At 45.3% G+C, this 18,419-nt stretch overlaps 1 protein-coding gene across 2 annotated transcripts in view; it reads right to left on the bottom strand.

The window, feature by feature from the left end:
• Positions 1-18,419, bottom strand: part of SH3KBP1 (SH3 domain containing kinase binding protein 1) — a 361,419-nt gene that overhangs the window by 47,745 nt on the left and 295,255 nt on the right. For both annotated transcript variants that reach the window (XM_036271031.1, XM_036271032.1), the window contains 3 exons: positions 12,259-12,310; positions 9,197-9,277; positions 6,105-6,264 (listed from right to left, as the gene is read on the bottom strand). In XM_036271031.1, the coding sequence (XP_036126924.1) occupies positions 6,105-6,264; positions 9,197-9,277; positions 12,259-12,310 (293 nt within the window). The remainder of the gene's footprint in view (positions 1-6,104; positions 6,265-9,196; positions 9,278-12,258; positions 12,311-18,419) is intronic.

Here is an 18,419-nt window from a genome sequence, read left to right as displayed (position 1 = left end):
CTTGAATGATCAAACTCAAAATGATGGCCTGAACACCCAAGTGCACATTTTACCTACATACTTAGGGAACAAGCGCATGCACTCTAGCTATCTTTCTCTTCCTCTTTTTTTTTTTTTTTTTTTTTGATTAACTGATTGATTCATTTATATCTAATAAGAGGTAAGAGGTCTTTTTTAATGCTTCCTTTTGGTTGGCATGGGGGCCAGACACCTCACAGAGCAAGGGATCAGGACCTGGAAGCGTATTTTCTGCTTAATTGTAACCCCGGAGGCTTGAGCAGCCTGGATATGTGTGTAAATCTAAAGAAAAATTAACTTCCATGTGGGTAAGTTGGTCTCCAGGGACATCTGCTCTTCCCTAAGCACTTAGTTGATGTTTGGCATATAAATGTTTACTTAATCTTTGCTTCAAGCTAAAATGTCTCAGGGCTCATCACTTACCTCCCAGTGTTTCTCTGAAATCCAGGCCTCTATCTTCATTATAAGTAAAAATGCTCAATTCTACTGCCCCTCCCCACTAGATACTGCGCTCCAGTTTTCCCAGTCTAGCCCCTGGCCCTTCACAGGAAAGGTACCTGGTGTGGGAAACATTTAAAGCAGATCATGTCCAAGTGGCACAGGTCTGGGAAATCACTAGGCCTCCTGCCCAAAGCTTGGTGTCTAAGACCCAACTGAGATTCCTCCTTCGGCACATGCTTCCACATCTGCAATCAGTGGACAGTGCCTTCTGGGATTCCTGAGCCATGGTAACCAACTCCCCACAGCCTCACTGAATGGCCTGCGCCCACCCTGACTATTGAACCTTTCTTATCACTGAGTGTCACCAACTCCCAGAACACACTGATATCCATTTGAGAGGACATAGGCTTCTAGAACATCAACCTCACCTCACTTCAGATCTTGCCATCTTCCTGAGCCTAGGAGAGCCATCTGGGTCATCCATCCCCAATGGCAGCCCTTCCTTCAGACCTATTCCACCTCTGAACTTGTGAGCACCAACCTCTACTTTCTGACCAGCATCTCCTATACTTCAGGCCATTGACTTCTACTCCATCCTTGCTCACCGCACCTCCTCCTTACGCTTTTGAGCTTCCTCTCCATCCCAGACCCCTGTCTATCACTCAAGGCCCGCAGACACCAGCCCTCCCTGTCCCCGACCCTGCCAGTCACTTGTCCCCACTTGGAGAGCTAGGGCTGCTCCCTCCTGTAGCAGACAACAATGGGCAAAGATCATCCTCTCCAGCTCCAGCTTCCCCAGTCTTTGGGAAGAAAAAGAAAATAAAACATATTACGACTTGGGGTGTCTGTGTTTGTGAGATTAACAAACCTGTCTGGTCTAGCCAGTCTGTTTCTACCTCTTTCCCTATCAGGTTTATTTTCTTCTGAAGGCACACACCTGCTCTGCCCCTCAGGTTTCTGGCCTGGTGCCTCCCACTGCATGCAATTACTGGAGCTCAGAGCAGCCTGCTTCTCCCCAGTGTTTCCTTGGATCTCTTTCTTTAATTTTGGACCCTTCTCCCAAGTTTGAGGACCTCTTCTCACAGAGGCTTCTGAACATATGTTTATTGAATTGATAATGCACATTACTAGACACAGAACATTACATGCTTGTGTGTATATACACACATATACAAAAAGGTTTAGGTATATTCTATCATTTGAAATATATTTATGATCAAATATCGAAACAAGTGAGTAGGCTCCATACTTTTGAGCCTGCATTTTCCCAAGTGTGAAAATAGGGCAGACAGATACTTTTTGCACTACAACCACCCTAGTTACATGGTGAGCTAGACAAGACGAGAAGACACAGCCTTAGCCTACTATGAAATAACAACCAAGATGTCCCCAAGGCACAGACTTTCAAACAAAGGAGGTACTTCCGGCCTAGGGAAATCTATTAGTATTCAATGTTTTAATTAACTCTGGTATTAAATATTTTTTTGAAAAAGTCTTTTTTTCTTCCTGTTAAAATTCCATTTTCATTTACTTTCTAGAAATTAGAGGAACATTCTTCCCAGCGAGTGTGTTGATGGCACGTACGCTTCCACTTACTCAGAACAGACACGCAAGTGTCACTGGTGTCCTCTAGCTCCTCTAGACATGATTTCCTGAAAACTGATCTGCAGTGCCTGAGCTCCACCATTACTAAGATCCAGAACAGTGCTTTGCACACAGTAGTTCCTCAATATAATTTTGTTAAGTGAATACATCTAAAAATGATTTCCCTTTTCCTAAACTTATGTATTCCTTTTTTCTAAAAGATGCCAGTTCCTGTTTAAATAGAAAGAAATCCATCTCTTCTGGAAGCCAGGTTTGGCAGTGAGCTTTCTGGCTTGCGAGAGGAAGTTTGGACCCAGACACTGCAGCTGGAGTGGTATGCCTGGTTCCCACAAGAACAACAAGCCCGGCCAGTGTGGCTCAGTGGATTGAGCGTCATCCATGGATTGAGAGGTCCTGGTTCGATTCCTGGTCAGCAGGGTTGCAGGCTCAATACCCAGTAGGAGTGTGCAGGAGGCAGTCAATCAATGTCTCTTTCTCACATAGATGTTTCTGTCTCTCTCTCCCTTTCTCTCTCTCTCTAAGAAATCAATAGGGCAATCAATGACCTCTGTCCATGGGTTCAACCATCCATCCAACTATCCATCCAGTTGGGTAAATCCTGGCGATCACATAGGTTCACACAGCAGACAGTACCCTCTCACTGTAGGACCATGGACTCAAAACTTTTAGAATGATGTTAAGATTCCTACCTCAATTAATTTGGCAGAAGTAAACAGGTTCATAAACCACTATATGGGCTGGTCGTCCAATGTAACTGCCTAGCAAAAATCATGAAGTGCATGAAGTACTGAGAAACAATAAGCCTTTGCTTGATTTTCTTTAAAAAATTATGTTGAATCCATGGTGCACTAGATAACTTAGAACATAAAAGACACACAGGCTGCAGATCTTGCTCAGAGGCAAGGAAGGATGACAGGGCAGGCAAAGTGAACAAAATGTGAGCACTGGCACCTCCCTCCTTTTAGGAACCATGGCATTCAACAAGTGTGTTAAATAAGCCACTACCATATGCTCAACCCTGGAAAGCATGTGGAAATGACAAAAGACACTCTTGATCTGCTTGAAATCTGGTAAAGGAGTGTGGGGGTGTGAGCATCCCAAGTGACGCAGCATGGGGCCCCACACTGGGCTAAACACGGATGTCGGTATCGGGAGTTTGGAGGAGAGAGGGACTGTGAGAGACGATGGAAGGCTTCTAGAAGAGGGGTGTGCTAACTTGGGAGCACTAACAGGTGCGTGAGAGGCAGCCAGGGAAGGAGGGAGGCACTGTCAAGAACTTGGGAGAATCTAGACCAGGGGATCTGGCGATGTCGACCCAGGCCAACAGCACTGGCATCACCTGGGAGTGTTAGAGTGTAAATTCCCAAGCCCATCTCAGACCTATCGAGTCAGCAACCATGGGGGTGGGGCCCAGCGATCTGAACAAGTTCTCCGGCTGATTCTGCTGCATGCCAAGTTTGAGAACCACCGAGTTCAAGCAGGCACTGTCCTCCTTTCAACTGGCTGAGCAAGTGGCTCAAGCAGGTACTGGCTCCCCGAGCGCTCTCAGCCTTGCCTGGGCCTGTCACTTCCTAGGACTGTCAGGGAGGAAACCTGGGGCTTTCCTCCCCTTCTCCCCTTTCTGCAAACCAGTGCCCTGGGGACTGGACAGCCACAGGGGTGGGAGGGGTGGGAGGCCAGGGGCTGCTCAGATGCCACACACAATGTGAAGAACAGTTACATTTCCCACTGGCTTCTGGACAAACCCTTCTAATGGATCCTCCTTGATGACCTGTACTTCTAATTGACAACTAGATATTGGGAGGGCTGGAGGCAGAGAAGAGCTAAGCAGAAGCGGGGGGTGAGGGTGGGAAATGGGAAATGAAGGCCTCTGTGAGCCATCAGAGTTGGCAATTATTATTCACTTCCTTCCCCCTTGCATGCACGTCTAATTGTTGGCTCACAAAGCCTGCACCTACCCCTTAATGAGACGGCTGAGAGCAACCTTCGAAGGCAACGAAGCTATGAGAACTGTACATGAGAACTGTACTTCTTTTCAGATCAGATCCGTAGAGATCACAGCAGGGATATTCTGGGAATTGTTGACTACTTAATCAAAATGTCTCTAGTCCCTGGAAGACTAACACAACAAAAGCAGAGTGTGGCTTCTGTTCTCCTTTCACCCACCACAAAGCGATGTGCCTCTTTGCTGCTCCATGCTCCCTGTTTGCGTAACTCTTCAGAAGCACATAGGTTTACATGACCTTTTTCATCTGAAGTGATAGCCTCTGGGCCAACCGTGCTAAGGTCATCGGGGCTCTCAAGTGGTCCTGTTGTGCGCATGTGCAAACGGCCTTCTGCTGTCAGCCAGCAAAAGAGGGCGCAACACGTAAGGGCCTGACCAACTCAACAGTGGTCCTGGCACCATTAGTTTCCCCAGGGGTCATCACAAATGCTGTATGATTCCACTTATATGAGGCATCTAGAGTTGTCATAATCATAGAGACATGAAAGAATGGTCATTGTGTCCAGCCAGTGTGGCACAGTGGTTGAGCGTCAACCCATGCACGAAGAGGTCGCCAGTTCAATTCCCAGTCAGGACACATGCCCAGGTTGTGGGCCCGATCCCCAATGGGGGGCATGCAGGAGGCGGCCAATTGATGTTCTCTCTCATCGATGTTTCTATCTCTCTCTCCCTCTCCCTTCCTCTCTCTCTCTAAAGTCAATAAAGGAATAAAAAATTTAAAAAAGAATGGTCATTGCCAGTGGCTGGGAGGAGGGGGGATGGGGACTTACTGTTTAAGGGATACAGAGTTTTGCAAGATGAAAAGAGTTCTATGGATGGATGGCAGTGATGGTTACACAATCTGAATGTACTTAATGTCACTGACCCGTACACTTAAAGATGCTTACAATGGTAAATTTTTGTGCGTGTATTTTACCACAATTTAAAAATCTTTTCTAGAAACTAAAGAAGCTATTTTGTTTTACTGCAATACACCCAGTTTGATATGCAATAATAAAAATGACAATGAAAGTAACGATTTACAAGCATGGGGCTACATACTTGGGAATTACCTGGTTCGATCATTTTAGGTGCATTCCATTATCCTCCTCAATTTACAGACAGAGAAAGTGAGATGAGAGGGGCAGCGACCTGCTGAGTCTCGCACTCCTACAAGGCAGGGTGAGACGCGAGCCCACAAGCCTGCCTGACTCGGACACCAGGGCACTGAAGCCCCATGAGACTCTCACCGTGGAAACTTAGCTCAAAATAACAAAACTCTGGTGAGTGACTGTGCATTGGCAGGTACATGCAAACACCTCCATGCCACCAATTTGCTCTGGTGTATTATACGACACGTATATTATACATGTAACGGTAGAAAGTTCTGGCAATGGATCTGAGAACACAATACTTCCTAGTGGAATGATGGGTATCTCAGGTCTGGAAGGCACAGTATCCAACTCTGACTCCACATCACTAACACAGCAGCCAGCCAGTGAACACATTTCAGTTTTGCCAGGCACATCTCAGAAGGCGTGCCTGAACCAAGTATGTCCCTTGCCTTCAAGGGTCTCATAGTTCAGAGACATGTGCACTAAGACAGTATTTGCCATGCCGAGGCCTGGGTTCCACAATAGGGCTGTGCAGTCAAGGCAGAGGGAGCCTGGGGATGTGGAAGGAGGCACCGCAGAGCAGGGAGAGGGTTAGGGGACAGGGCTGCCAGCGAGACGTGTGCACCCGAGGCCAGCAGGACATCCAGGGGGTGAAGGTGGGTGTGGCACCTGCATTTCCAGTCTGAAGGGCCACTGCCCCTGCTCTAACAAAGCCCATGGAAAATTCCTGCCTGCTACCCCCAGCCCCTCACCCACTTCTGCGGGAACACTGGAGCAAGGACAGAAGTGGCAGAGTCCTCATCAGCTTTGCTAAGAGGGTGGAAGGGCAGCTTTATCTGCCCCCATCCCTCAGCCAGACACACTCAAGACCCTTCTCCTATGTCCCTAGGCCACCCTTCACCCATTCTTGTGCCCAACCCAGGGTGAGAGCAGAGCAGTACCTGGTGTGAGTCAGGGGACCCACTGGTCGTTCGGGTCTCCTTGGGGGCAGCGCGCCTGGTCTGCTGAGAGAATTGGTCTTGGGTGGCCGTGGCTTTTTTGGTGGTATGGCAGGAACGGAAGGCTTCTGTAAGTCCAGTTTTGGCTCTCTCTCTGGTCTTTCTTTAAGTCATTGTTTAAAAAAGCATAAAGAAGACAGACAGATCTAGTGTAAGTGCCAGTACTCATGTGCAGATTACTTATTTCATGCCTAAAAAAAAAAAAAATCACTGATGCCATTTGGGAAGGTGAAGTTGGACATTGAAGAGCATCTTTTGCCCTGGTTGGTTTGGCTCAGCTGTTAGAGTATTGGTCCAAGCCCTCGGACCGAAGGGTCTCAGGTTTGATTCCTGGTCAAGAGCATGTACCTGGGTTGCAGATTCGATCCCAGGCCCCGGTCAGGGTCATGTGGGAGGCAACCAATTGATGTCTCTCTCACATCGATATTTCTCGCTCTCCCTCCCTCCCTTCCAGTCTACCTGAAAATCAATGGAAAAGTATATCCTTGGGTGAGGATTAACAACAACAACAAAAGAGCATCTTTTATTCTTTGCCAAGTTAGAAGAAGCCCTATAGAACCACAGCTTACTGTTTGCCACAGACTACCCTTGGTGAACTCCTACTTATCCTTCATTAAGCCTACTTATCAGGCCTGGCTAAAACGTGACACCATCGAGTTCCCTTCTCAACATCCAGACCCATCCTCAAAGGCAGACTTAACCTCCTCACCCGAGCCACGAAGGGTAGCCCTGTATAAACAGCCTCCTCTTGGATACTTGCTGGGTGTCTGGATGCTTGGCACAGCCTGGAGGCTGTCAGCCCCAAGGGCAGGGCCCATGTCTGGTCATCTCTCTAGAACCATGCATGGCACCGAGCACAGAGCAGGCGCTCAATAAATGGTTGACAGGTTTGCTAAACGACCCACAGAACCTGCTGTGGAAAGAGGCCTGACACCTCTCAGGTCAGCCTGTTTAAAGGGCCATAAGCCCATAATGGGGAGAGTGTTTCAGGGAACAAGGACTAGTTCTGGACTCTTTTTGTGCAGTTTGAACTTGGAAGGTAAACTGGGGCTTCACAGGTATTTGGATTCCAAGGGTTTTTGGAGTCAGAGCTATTAAAATGAAGTTAAAGCTAGATCTGGTGGCCTAACTGGGCAGCGCTCAATGACAGCTTTGTTTTTTTTCTGTCCCCAATTAGCCTTGCCCTGTCCATGGTATAAAAAGCAGGTATCCACATTCTTCTTTATAAAGACAGAACTTCAGAGAGTTGCTCACTGGAGGACAGGCAGGTTCCCTATGTTCACTTGTAGCTGGAACTCTGAACATGTTTTACTTGCAAACAAACTCATATTGTTTGGGTGCCCAGGCCAATTGGCCAACCTTTGAAAAGCCCATCAGTTATTGTGTAGCGATCATGGTGCTCATTCCCACAATATTTCAGTGGGGGAATATGCTCCATCCAGGAATGCTAGGAACTCATTAGCTGGTCCATGAGACCAGGGGAGGAAGAGCTCAGCTGAAACACAAAGGAGGGGAGATTCCTCCTGTTGGAAGGGATGGGAGGCCAAGTCTTTGGGTGGGGCTCGCTCCCTGGCTTCTCTGTTGTTGTTTTTTAAAGAAGGGGGGAGAAAAAGGGATTGAAAGAGGAAATATATATATATATATATATATATATATTTTCATATTCCTTACCCAAGGATATGTTTATTAATTTTAGAGAGAGGGGATGGGTGAGGTGAGAGAGAGAGAGAAAGAGAAACATGGATGTGATGTTGCAGGGAATCGAAACTGCAACCTAGGTAGGTGCCCTGACCAGGAATTGAACCCACAACTATTTTGGTGCATGGGACAATGCTTCAACAAACAAGCCATCCAGCAGGGCCCCTGTTACTTTTGATCAAGGCTTCTGCTTTCCTGACCGACTGTGGCACAGAACAAGGAATCCTGGGAGGGAAAGGAACCAGAAGTGTGCGGCTACTTGGCCAGCCAAGTAATGTTGTTCACATGTAAGCTGAGTCCACATGTTAGCGTGGAACACAGCAGGAAGTGTCCTCTTTAAGGAGCCTGGCTATTAGCCACAAAGTAGCTATGTGTCCTCCACGAGGACAGGGGCAGTGTTTGGTTGGCACAACACACCCTTTTATCAAAGAGCTATTCGTATGGCACACAGTCAATGGCTATTTTTTCACTGATCTGTGACACATACCTGGCCCTTACAATGAGGTTCCACAACTCAAGTTTTAACTGTTCACTATGAAAGAAAGAGGTGTTAACTTCTTAAGAGCTCACAATGTCAGTAAAACTTTTGGCAGGCTGATATAAAATATTAAATTTCACAATGAAATTTCATGAGGCCACCCAGGAGCACCTCCAAATAATTACATTCATTAATTCAGCATTTCTCTTGTGGCTTACGAATAACGGCTTTTCAAAATGGAATGTACTCTGCTTCCTGTTCGTAATAATAACATAGCACTTTCCCCCATAAAATGTATGATCAATCAAATCTTAGCCACCTAATAAAATGGGTCCTTCCACAGCATGCAGATCTCTTTGGGAGAGACATTCAGAATGGGAGACGTCAAACTTATTTGTAAAACTGACTGTGTGAGATGGGTTAAGCTACTTCCTTGCGAATGATATTTCTGACCACCTTCAGGGGACTGTAGACATTGCCATCCTTCCAGTTCTGCCATGTTTCCCCTCTCCCAGCATTCTTCAACAAGAACATGTGTCTGTAGCCAGGGTCAAAGGACCGGCAGTGACTGAGGATGAGGATGCTGCTGGTTTGGGCAGGGCAGTGATGGCAGGAAAATCGGGGTGGAAGAGTCCCAATGTGTGAAGTGACGGGGCCTGTTGTTTCTCATTTGCTGAGAACTGGCCCAAAGAGACAGCACATGACCCTTTCTTCTAGTTCCTTAGATATGGGATGTTTAAAAGCAATCAAAACCATCTTCCAAAGAAAGCAAATTCTGTGGATAATCCAGACCAGCCCTGTGACAGACAGCTTCGTCTCCTGCTGTTCTAGAAGTGCCAATGAAGACTTGATTTCATACCTTTTTCTTCTGTTCTGTTTGGAAGCGTTTCTGGTCTTTCAGGAGGTATCTTTTTAATTTCATGTTTTCTCTCAGTGGTACCTGGGCGGGAAAGGGTAACAGTGATCAGAAAACATTTTGTGTACTCATTTATTAAACACATCGGCATTTAAAATATTTATCAGGAATAGCAAAGTTAATACATTTTTCCCCCTAAGCTGGGTGCTAGTGTTACTTGGCAAACACAAGTTGCTAAGAAATACAGCACAAGTCATTTCCGTCCTATGTCATTAAGTTTGCCTGCCTATATATCCTTAACTTTCAAGAACACCACTAATATTTTCTGATATTTAAATCTGACTTCCTTAGGCATCAAAATAGTCACAGAAAATTCTTGGGTGTTTGTGGGGAATGTGTATAAAGAAAGAAAGAAGTCAACTTTAAAATATGCAAATAAGGGGTCACTGGGTACTGTGCTCTGTAACTAAAAAAGAATTTCACAGGGACCTGGGTTCCATTCTGTAGCAGTTTTAAAATACGGCCTCAAATGGTTTGCTACCGGTCCCATTAAAGGGTGAGGTCTATGACCCCTGGCTGGAATATAGGTGGGCTTGTGATTGCTTTAACCAGTGGCTGATACGATACAATATAATTTCCACGGTTATGTCCTAAAAGGCCATGTAGCTTATGCTTTATTTCCTAGAATACCGAACCTCCCTGTGAGAAGTGAATTCCCGTGAGGCCACCATGCTGCAGAGGCCATGTGCAGGCCATGTGTAGTCCCTCTGGCCTACAGTCCCAGCTGAGCCCAGCCTTCCAGCAACCATTGCCAAGGGGAGCCAGATATGAGAGCGAAGCGGTCATCTTCAAAGTGGACCTGCCAGCCTCAGCTGGCCTAGAATTTCCAGCTGAGGTCCCAGACATCATGGAGAAGAGAGACAAGACGCCCTGGCCATGCCCTGTCCCAATTCCTGATCCTAGAATTTGTGGGCATAAGAAGATTGTTGTTTTATGCTGCCAAATTTGGGGTGGTTTATTATGCAGCAGTAGTAATTTTTATTTTTAAGCGGAGAGATGTGCAGAGAAGATATGGTAGTTCTCCCTAAGTCCTTTCAGTGTGTGTCTGAATCCCTCAAGTATTACTTTTCCCCAAGTGCACCAATTAGCATTTCCTCTTTACCCGCGTGGACTGCAGCAGCTCCCTCCCTCGCATTTTCACCAGTGTCAGTGACTTCAGGCATGTAAGAACACTTGAAAAATAGCTAATGCATGAAACCAACCACAAGTGCTCCTCTGATTTACGGACTTGGTTGAGTGCTTGACAAGCTCCTTAGATGACCAGCCCTACGAATGGGTGCTTGGTACTAAATTCTCCATTATATGTAGCATAAGAAGCCAAAAGAACTTAAAAAAATGCACTGAACATATACTTTACCTAAATCCCCTTAATGATTCACTACAATTTAAACACTGTATGTGATTTCTGTCAATTCCATATCTGATTTTTTAGTTTTGGTCAAATAATCAAACATAAGGAAAGTTGATGATGGGGAAAATGTGAATACCTACCTCCCCACCACAAAGCAGTTCCCAAGATCATTCAGCAGGATAAATGAACAATAATAATCTAGGAAGATTAAATGTCATCTTGCTTTGCCCTCAGAGATCCAGCATAACCTTTGGTAAAACTGTTTTGAAAGGATAAGAATCTGCCTACCATGCTATAATCTAGTCTCTTAATGATAATGAAGAAGTCCAGTATCATTCCTGGAGACACAGGAGGAATTGACAATCCTACTACCATGAATAATCCAATCTAGTTATATTCTAGGCTACCTGGGCCTTGGGCCACTCAACTCATCAATTTGGCCTCTCGTCTGTCACCGAGGCCTCTATGGAAAAGGGTCTTCAGAGACAAGAAAATCAATAGCCTGCTTTAATTTCAGCACAATAAAATATTTATCCAGCCAGAACCACTAGGTGGCAAAATTAAACTGCTCGATGCGGAGAATGGAGGGTGGTACAGAGCTGTAATTAACGTCCCATTTCAGGGCTTGATCTCTGTAATTCTCAACTATGCTGAAGGGAATGAAAATGGAATTTGGGGTCGAGCTAATTTTTCCACCAAACCTGGTGAGCCAAAAGAACTTAAAAAAAAATTGCTCCTAATAAATCTGTAAATAAATCAATCTGGAAATTTATTCATACTTTAACTGCTACAGCAATATCATAATTATTGAGTTACAGAACTAAAAATACCCTTACTCTTCTTCTGTTTTAGTTGCTAATTTTTAAAATGCCACTTACCTAGTTATTCATGGAGGAATTTCTCTCCATAATTAGTTTTTAACAATTATAAAGAGGAATTCTATTGGGAAATATGAATTATCATCTTTATGTATGAGATTCCATTGCGCAATGAGTTACCCAATGTCTGACATCAAGTCTTCCCATATTATTCAACCTTAATATCTGAACTACACACAAAAAGTGAATTAGATTCTTTTCAAGATTAAAAAAAAAAATCATGAGGAAAAGTATTTATTGCTAGAAAAATATCTTTTGTTGGGGTGGGTGGTAAGTGAAGTAAGTAAAAATTTTGGTTAACCACACGGGGCAGACATTGAAAAGTCAGTGCCACCATACATGTATGGTGACGCTATGACCTGTGGGAAGTGATCCCCTCCAAGCTGATCCTCAGTCTGGCAGGCAAAGGTGAAGGAGGTTCTTCTGTCCTCAAAAGCAGTTTATTAAAACAATAAACACAAAGCAGACAAAACTGGTTTATTCCAAAGCCAAGTCTTTCTGGTCATTCTCTTTGGGAGGTTAGATTTATTATTATTATTATTATTATTATTATTATTATTATTATTTTTGCTGTATCAGGGATACATTTGAATGATATGTTTATATTTTAGGAAAAACAGCAGTTATTTAAAACCTGCCTGTTGAGACCAAATCATTACTTCCCAATTTGGCAATCTGTGGCACTAAATCTAAGAATCTTGAGCTCTACCAAGGATGCTGTAAACACATGCAGAGAACGACACACATAGTGTTGATGAAACTGAAAGGTACCTTACCTGCCCCTTGTTTGATGATAGGAGCGGATGGAGGAGGTGGCTTCTTGGGTCTCTGAAAAATTAATCAAAATTATATCACATGAGACTGTTGGCAAGCCTGGCCTCTCACATAAGGACCATAGACAGTGTTTTCTAGATGTAGTTTGGACAGTCCAGAGAAGCTCTCCAAAAAAAAGAGCAATTCTCCCTCTAGGGATGCTAGATTTTGGAACCTTTAAACAAACACTAAATACATTCAGTCTGCAAAACAAAACTGATGGACAAATGAAATACCATTTCCCTCTTTCTAAATTTGTAACAGCCTCCTGGAAAAGCTCGGCTCAGCAAAAAATGGCCTGAAACCAGCAAGCACAATGATACTCCTACGCTGAAACCGCATTTGCAATTAAGATTTAATCTGCTGAATAACCAAGCGATTCAGAAAGAGTCACTGGGGTGGCTTTAAATCAGATCTTCTCTGCATGTAGGACCTTCAACAAAATGCAGGCTTAGGGGTTGGCACGACTGGGCGGGGTTCTAAACCTGCTGCCCTTTCCCTCCCGAGGCTGCCAGCAAGGCCCCCCACAGAGCAGCTGTAGGCTGGAAACAGAAACGGGACTTTCTGTGCCTATCAGCCACTACTTGTTTTACTCTCACATCATGTCACTCTACAGGTGACGGAGGCAGCAATGCAATCAATGGCATTCGTTCCTGAATCAGTTCTAGAGTATCTCCTTGCTCACCCGGACTGACTGTAGGAGAGAGATCAGCAGGCTGGACTTGGCAAGTGATTCAGGGGCTGAGAATCCAGCCAGGGCACAATTCTTGGACACTATTCTTAGACAGGGGAGAAGGAGGCCAAAGGCAAGGAAAGAACCATCTCAGTATCAAATCATTAAGGAAAGATGGAAATGGGGAGGGATGGAACATGGGATCCATGTTGCTGCTGACATTTCTCCTGACCCTCTCTGGGTTTCATATACTGGTGATTAAAAAAACAACAAAATGCCCTGGCTGGTTTGGCTCAGCGGTTAGAGTGTCGGCCTGCGGACCAGAGAGACCCAGGTTCGGTTCCTGCTAAGGGCACGTACCTCGGTTGCAGTTTGTTCCCGGCCCCGGTTGGGGTAGTGTGGGTGGCAACAATTCGATGTGTCTCTCTCATGTCGATGTTCCTCTCTCTGTGTCTTCCTCCCTCTCTCCCTTCCACTCTATCTGAAGATAGATGCAAAAACGTCCTCAGGTGAGGATAAAAAATAATTATTATAAAACAGCAAAAAAACCTCACCGACTCTCTTCTGCACTCTGAAAATTCACTCCTGTGACATTACTGCAGGGACCTGTAAATGTACCAGCCTATCCTCGCCCCGCCCCACCAGTGCCTACGAGAGCCTGATGCAATAAAAGGGCACATGAAAAAATGGTTTTAAGTAAAACCTAGAGAATACAAGATCCACAAGTCACTTTCTCAGGGGGGTGGGCCATCACAGACTCCAGATTCTACGACATTTCAGCTCTGCTCTTTACTAACTGGGTGATTTAGCTAAGTTACCCCTGAGTAAGCAGTTTGGGTGCCAGGCAAGAGGTGGGGCTTCAGAATCTGTCAGTAAAAATCCTGGCTCTCATTATTCGCATGGACGCTGGGCAAGTGACCTCACCTACGTGAACTATCTCATCTGGAAAATGGCAACAATATCACCTCCCTCTTAAAGAGGAGGCAGTTTCAAAGTAGAGGGAGTAAGTAAGCACTGCCTTGTTTCATCCTCATGACAACTCTATAAGTAGTGATATTATTATGTCCATTTTGCAGATGAAATAACTGAAGCTTACAGTCAGAGAAAGACAAGTACCATATGATCTCACTTATTTGTGGAATATAATGAACAAAATAAGGTGATGAACAGTACAGACCCAGAGACAGAGAAGTAGGGTTCAGACTGACAAACCTCAGAGGAGGGGGCAGGGAGGAGGGAAGAGATAAACCAAAGAACTTATGCATGTACGCATAGCCAATGGACATAGACAACAACGCTGTGAGGGGGTGGGGTGGGAATGGGAGGAGGGTGTCAATGGGGGAAAAAGGAGAAACATTTGTAACAAAAATAACTTAAATAAATAAAAACATAAATAATAATAATAATAAAAATAATAATTGAGGCCTAGAGAGATGAAGGCATTTCCTCAAGTCACCAGGCTATTAAATGGGGCAGGGGACCAGAGCTGTCTGATCCAAAGAGTGATCTTAAGCACTGTGAAGCGTCCATCCTGCCAAAGAGCATCAACAAGACAAACCATCATATGGCCATACACCACACACAGAGTCTAGGAAAGCATAAGGAGCTGTAGTATGTTAAATACACACACACACCCACCCCAAAACACAAAATGGGTACCAAATTGCAGCTACATTATGAGCATAACTAGGTTACAATATATACAGAAAGAGAAAAAGACTGGAAAACAAGAAACTTATAGTGGTGATCTCTAGAATGATGAGTGTGTACGTGTGTGTGTGTTTCCTTAACATGTTTCTGTCTCATCTACATGCATACAGATTTTATTATTAAAAAAAGAAAAGAAAAGAAAAGAAAGATGCTCAAAGGCCACCTCTCCTTACACATAGGCCCTCCCCCAATGGATGTTCCAGCTCAAACATCTCACACTAACTACTCTTTCCCCTTTTGCCAGCTCCTTCTAGATCTCTACCCCAACTCCTTCCTTTCTCTCCCTCCCTTTTCTGTGTTTGTATAAATTAGATTGGGGACAGATGTGTGTTTACCTAATAAAGTTATCATTGAAACTCTGCCAATTAACCTTCCTTTACCTCAAGATATGAGTAATTTCTTATTCACGAAACTGCCAACACCCTGTGGCCTAATTCTTCCCAGCCAAGCCCCAACAAAGCCTACCCTGCAGAAGTCTTCCTCACCTTCTGCTGGTTTGAACATTTTTATAACCGATTTCACAGGAGCCTCCTCTTGCCAAGGCCGTTCCCCCAGCGACCCTGCCTCAAACCACAGGGCCCCAAATTAAAAAAGACAATTACATGTCATCATATTTTCCAAGATTACTGTGCAAAGAACAAAAACCTCAAGTGTTATGTCAGGTTTGGTACGTAGCAGACATCAAATGTGACAGGGCAGAGCAGAGGGGCAGCAAGAGAGACATGACGGGAAGTGTCGGGTGAACAGACAGCGTGTGAAAAGTGTGCTCGTGGCAAGTGCGTGCTTGAATGTGACAGAGGAAGGAGGCAGAGGTGTGAAGTTCTGTTCGGAGCCCTGGCAGCTGCAGAGGCAGGTGGGGCCGTTTTGAAAGGCAGGAACAGTTTGTGAGCTGTCTGTCTTGCACCCACCACGCTTGATCACTGGCCAGATGCCTGATTTGCTTATTAGTAGAGTAGGTTTACAGGTTGTCCTTTTTTTTTTTGTCTTGACTGACTTCATTCTGACTCAATCAAATTTAGCCTTCCTGCCTCCTTCGATGAGAAATGATGCTACATTTTCAAATAAGATGTCTGTCAAGGTCATTCTAAACAAAAATCAGGGCCAGGGTTCCATGTACCTCTAGACCAATCCCCAAATAATTAATAAAGAATTGTATATGATCCCTGCCATTGCTCAGTGGTAGAGCATTGGCCTGCCAACTGAAGGGTCTCAAGTTTCATTTCCAATCAAGGGCATGTACTTGGGTTGCAGGTTCGATCCCCAGCCCCGGTTGGGGTCATGCAGGAGGTACCCAATTGATGTGTCTCTCTCACATTGAGGTTTCTCTCTCTCTCTCTCTCTCTCTCTCTCCTTTCCATTCTACCTAAAAATCAATGGAAAAGGAAAAATATCCTCAGGTGAGGATTAATAACAACAACAAAAGAATCGTACATGAGGCTACATTTATTTTTTTCTTCTTTTAATGTAATGGGAAGACAGGGCAGTAAGAACTGAAAGGCAGACTGGGTAAATCTGTAGCAAAACGTGGCAGTCAAAAATTCATCACGGGAGTTTACAACTCTCAAAAAGACGTAAGCACATCACTTAGTTGATTTCCCCAAAAATGTCCAATTGTGACTGGATAAAGGAGATGGGACCACAAAGACCTCCAGGTGAAGCAGTAGGTCATCGGTTTTCTCTGAGGTGTTTACCAGTATAAACTAGCTCCTATAGGTGCGCAGACACAACTGTCTTCGACTCTGGCAAGTATTTTATGTCATAAAATGTTATTGTTCTGCCCAGCTGGTATGGCTCAGTGGTTGAGTGTCGACCCATGCACCAAGAGATCACCAGTTCAATTCCTGGTCAGGGCACATGCCCAGGTTGTGGGCCTGATCCCCAGTGGGGGGCATGCAAGAGGTGGCTAATCGATGTTCTCTCTCATCAATGTTTCTCTCTCTCCAAAAATCAATAAAAAATATTTTCAAAAATGTTATTGTTCTATTTATTCTCATTATCCCTCCCCTCATGGTGAAAGTGAAACACTCCAACTCCAAACTCAGGTATGTTCAGCCTGCTCAATCTGCACGTAGATGCCAAAAACAGAGGACCTTAGAGCTACGCTGAGGCATAGAGGGTCATATCAACAGCTAGGTGGTAGCCAAAGTGAGCCCAGTGCTCACATCTCTCAATGCCCTGACTGTAGCAATTCATTAAAAAAGAGCCAACATGAAAACGTTCAGAACAAAATCAATGGACCAACATGTTCTGACTTCTGGGAGAGCATAATGCCTCCCATGGTCTTCACACAATGCAGGGCACATAGGCCTGTGTTTAGAGCTGTTGGTTTGGACAGAGAAGCAACAAACACCATCCTTCAAAGGCTATAATAACTAGATTCTTACCATTATTACCAGGAAGGAAATAGATCTGAATGTTCTGGAGTGGAGACAGCAGGAAGATAAGTTTTGCTTCCTGCTGAGGGATTTCAGAATCGACTCTGCCCTTTGGCAAGTCTGGCCAGTCCCAAGTGAAAGAGCTCGTCATCTGGCTCAACTGTGCTCCCTGGCAGGAATTTTCATCCACCACTTGGCCTTTTGAGCCAGTCAGCCTTCAGAGCTCTGGTCCCAGACATGTGGTAGCCCCGATGGCTGAGTACCCTTCAGGCAGCTAAGTTCTCTGGAGGTGTCTGTGTGTGAGGCTGGAGAGGGTGACACAAATGGACAGTGTCTGACCAGAGCACCCCTCATGCCTCTAGAAACACACGGAAGCTTCCACTCTGCCCTTTGCTCCCCTGTTCCTGGTGCATTGGCAACACCTTTGAGGTGTGCAGCTGGGGCAATATTCAGGATTGCAGTGTCTGTAACTGTCCCTCTGCACCGTACAGAGTCCCCAGCACAGGAGCCACCACAGAATTTGCTCTGGGCAGGGTCTCTCTCGAGTTTCCTCCCCTTAGCCTCTGGCCTGGTGGCCTACGTCCATGGTCTCCCCCTTGGCTGGGCCCAACCAGATTGCTGGCCTAGTAGGTAGTCACTCAGGCTTTGGTATTCAGCTTCTCCCTAAGATGCTCTCTCAGTTCAACCCTTGGCTCACCCCTTTGCCGATCAACCCCACCCTGAAAATGTTGCCTCGACTCCCTGCCCAGGCCTCATGTCCAGATGAAAGGACGTAGGGAGAAATCTGACAAGGAACCTGGCTTCCCCGCTTCCTCCTCTTTCTTACTAGTATAGGAGAGAGTAGCAAGTAGGAGAAGAGGGACGGAAGGAAGGGAAGGTCACAAAACGATCAAAGGACAAAGGATTCCTGATTGTCAACCATGTGCCATGCATGCTGCTATGGACTGAATGCTTATCCACTGAATGGATCCAAAATTCATATGTTGAAACCTAATCCTCAGTGTGATGGTGTTTGGAGGTGGGGCCTTTGGAAGGTGATTAGTTCATTCAGGTGGAGCCCTCATAAAAGGGCTCTTATAAAAGAGACCCCAGAGAACTCCCTTAACTCTTCCACCATGTAAGGGCACAGTGAGAGGATAGCTGCCTATGAACCGGGAAGGGGACCCTCACCGGATGCCAAATCTGCCAGCACCCTGACCTTGGACTTCCCAGCTTGCAGACTGTGGGAAATAAATTTCTGTTGTTCATAAGCCACTGCGTCTATGGCATCCCGTTATAGCAGCCCAAATGTACTAAAACACATGCTATTGGGCCCCATGAAGGGGAAGCTCGGGGCATGGGCTCTGCCTTCGAGGAGATTGCAGTT

Source organism: Molossus molossus, unplaced genomic scaffold, assembly GCF_014108415.1.
Source record: "Molossus molossus isolate mMolMol1 unplaced genomic scaffold, mMolMol1.p scaffold_m16_p_2, whole genome shotgun sequence".
In the NCBI taxonomy this organism is placed as follows: Eukaryota; Metazoa; Chordata; class Mammalia; order Chiroptera; family Molossidae; genus Molossus; species Molossus molossus.
Note: the sequence above shows the minus strand (reverse complement) of the source record. Positions and strands in the feature narration are given on the sequence as shown.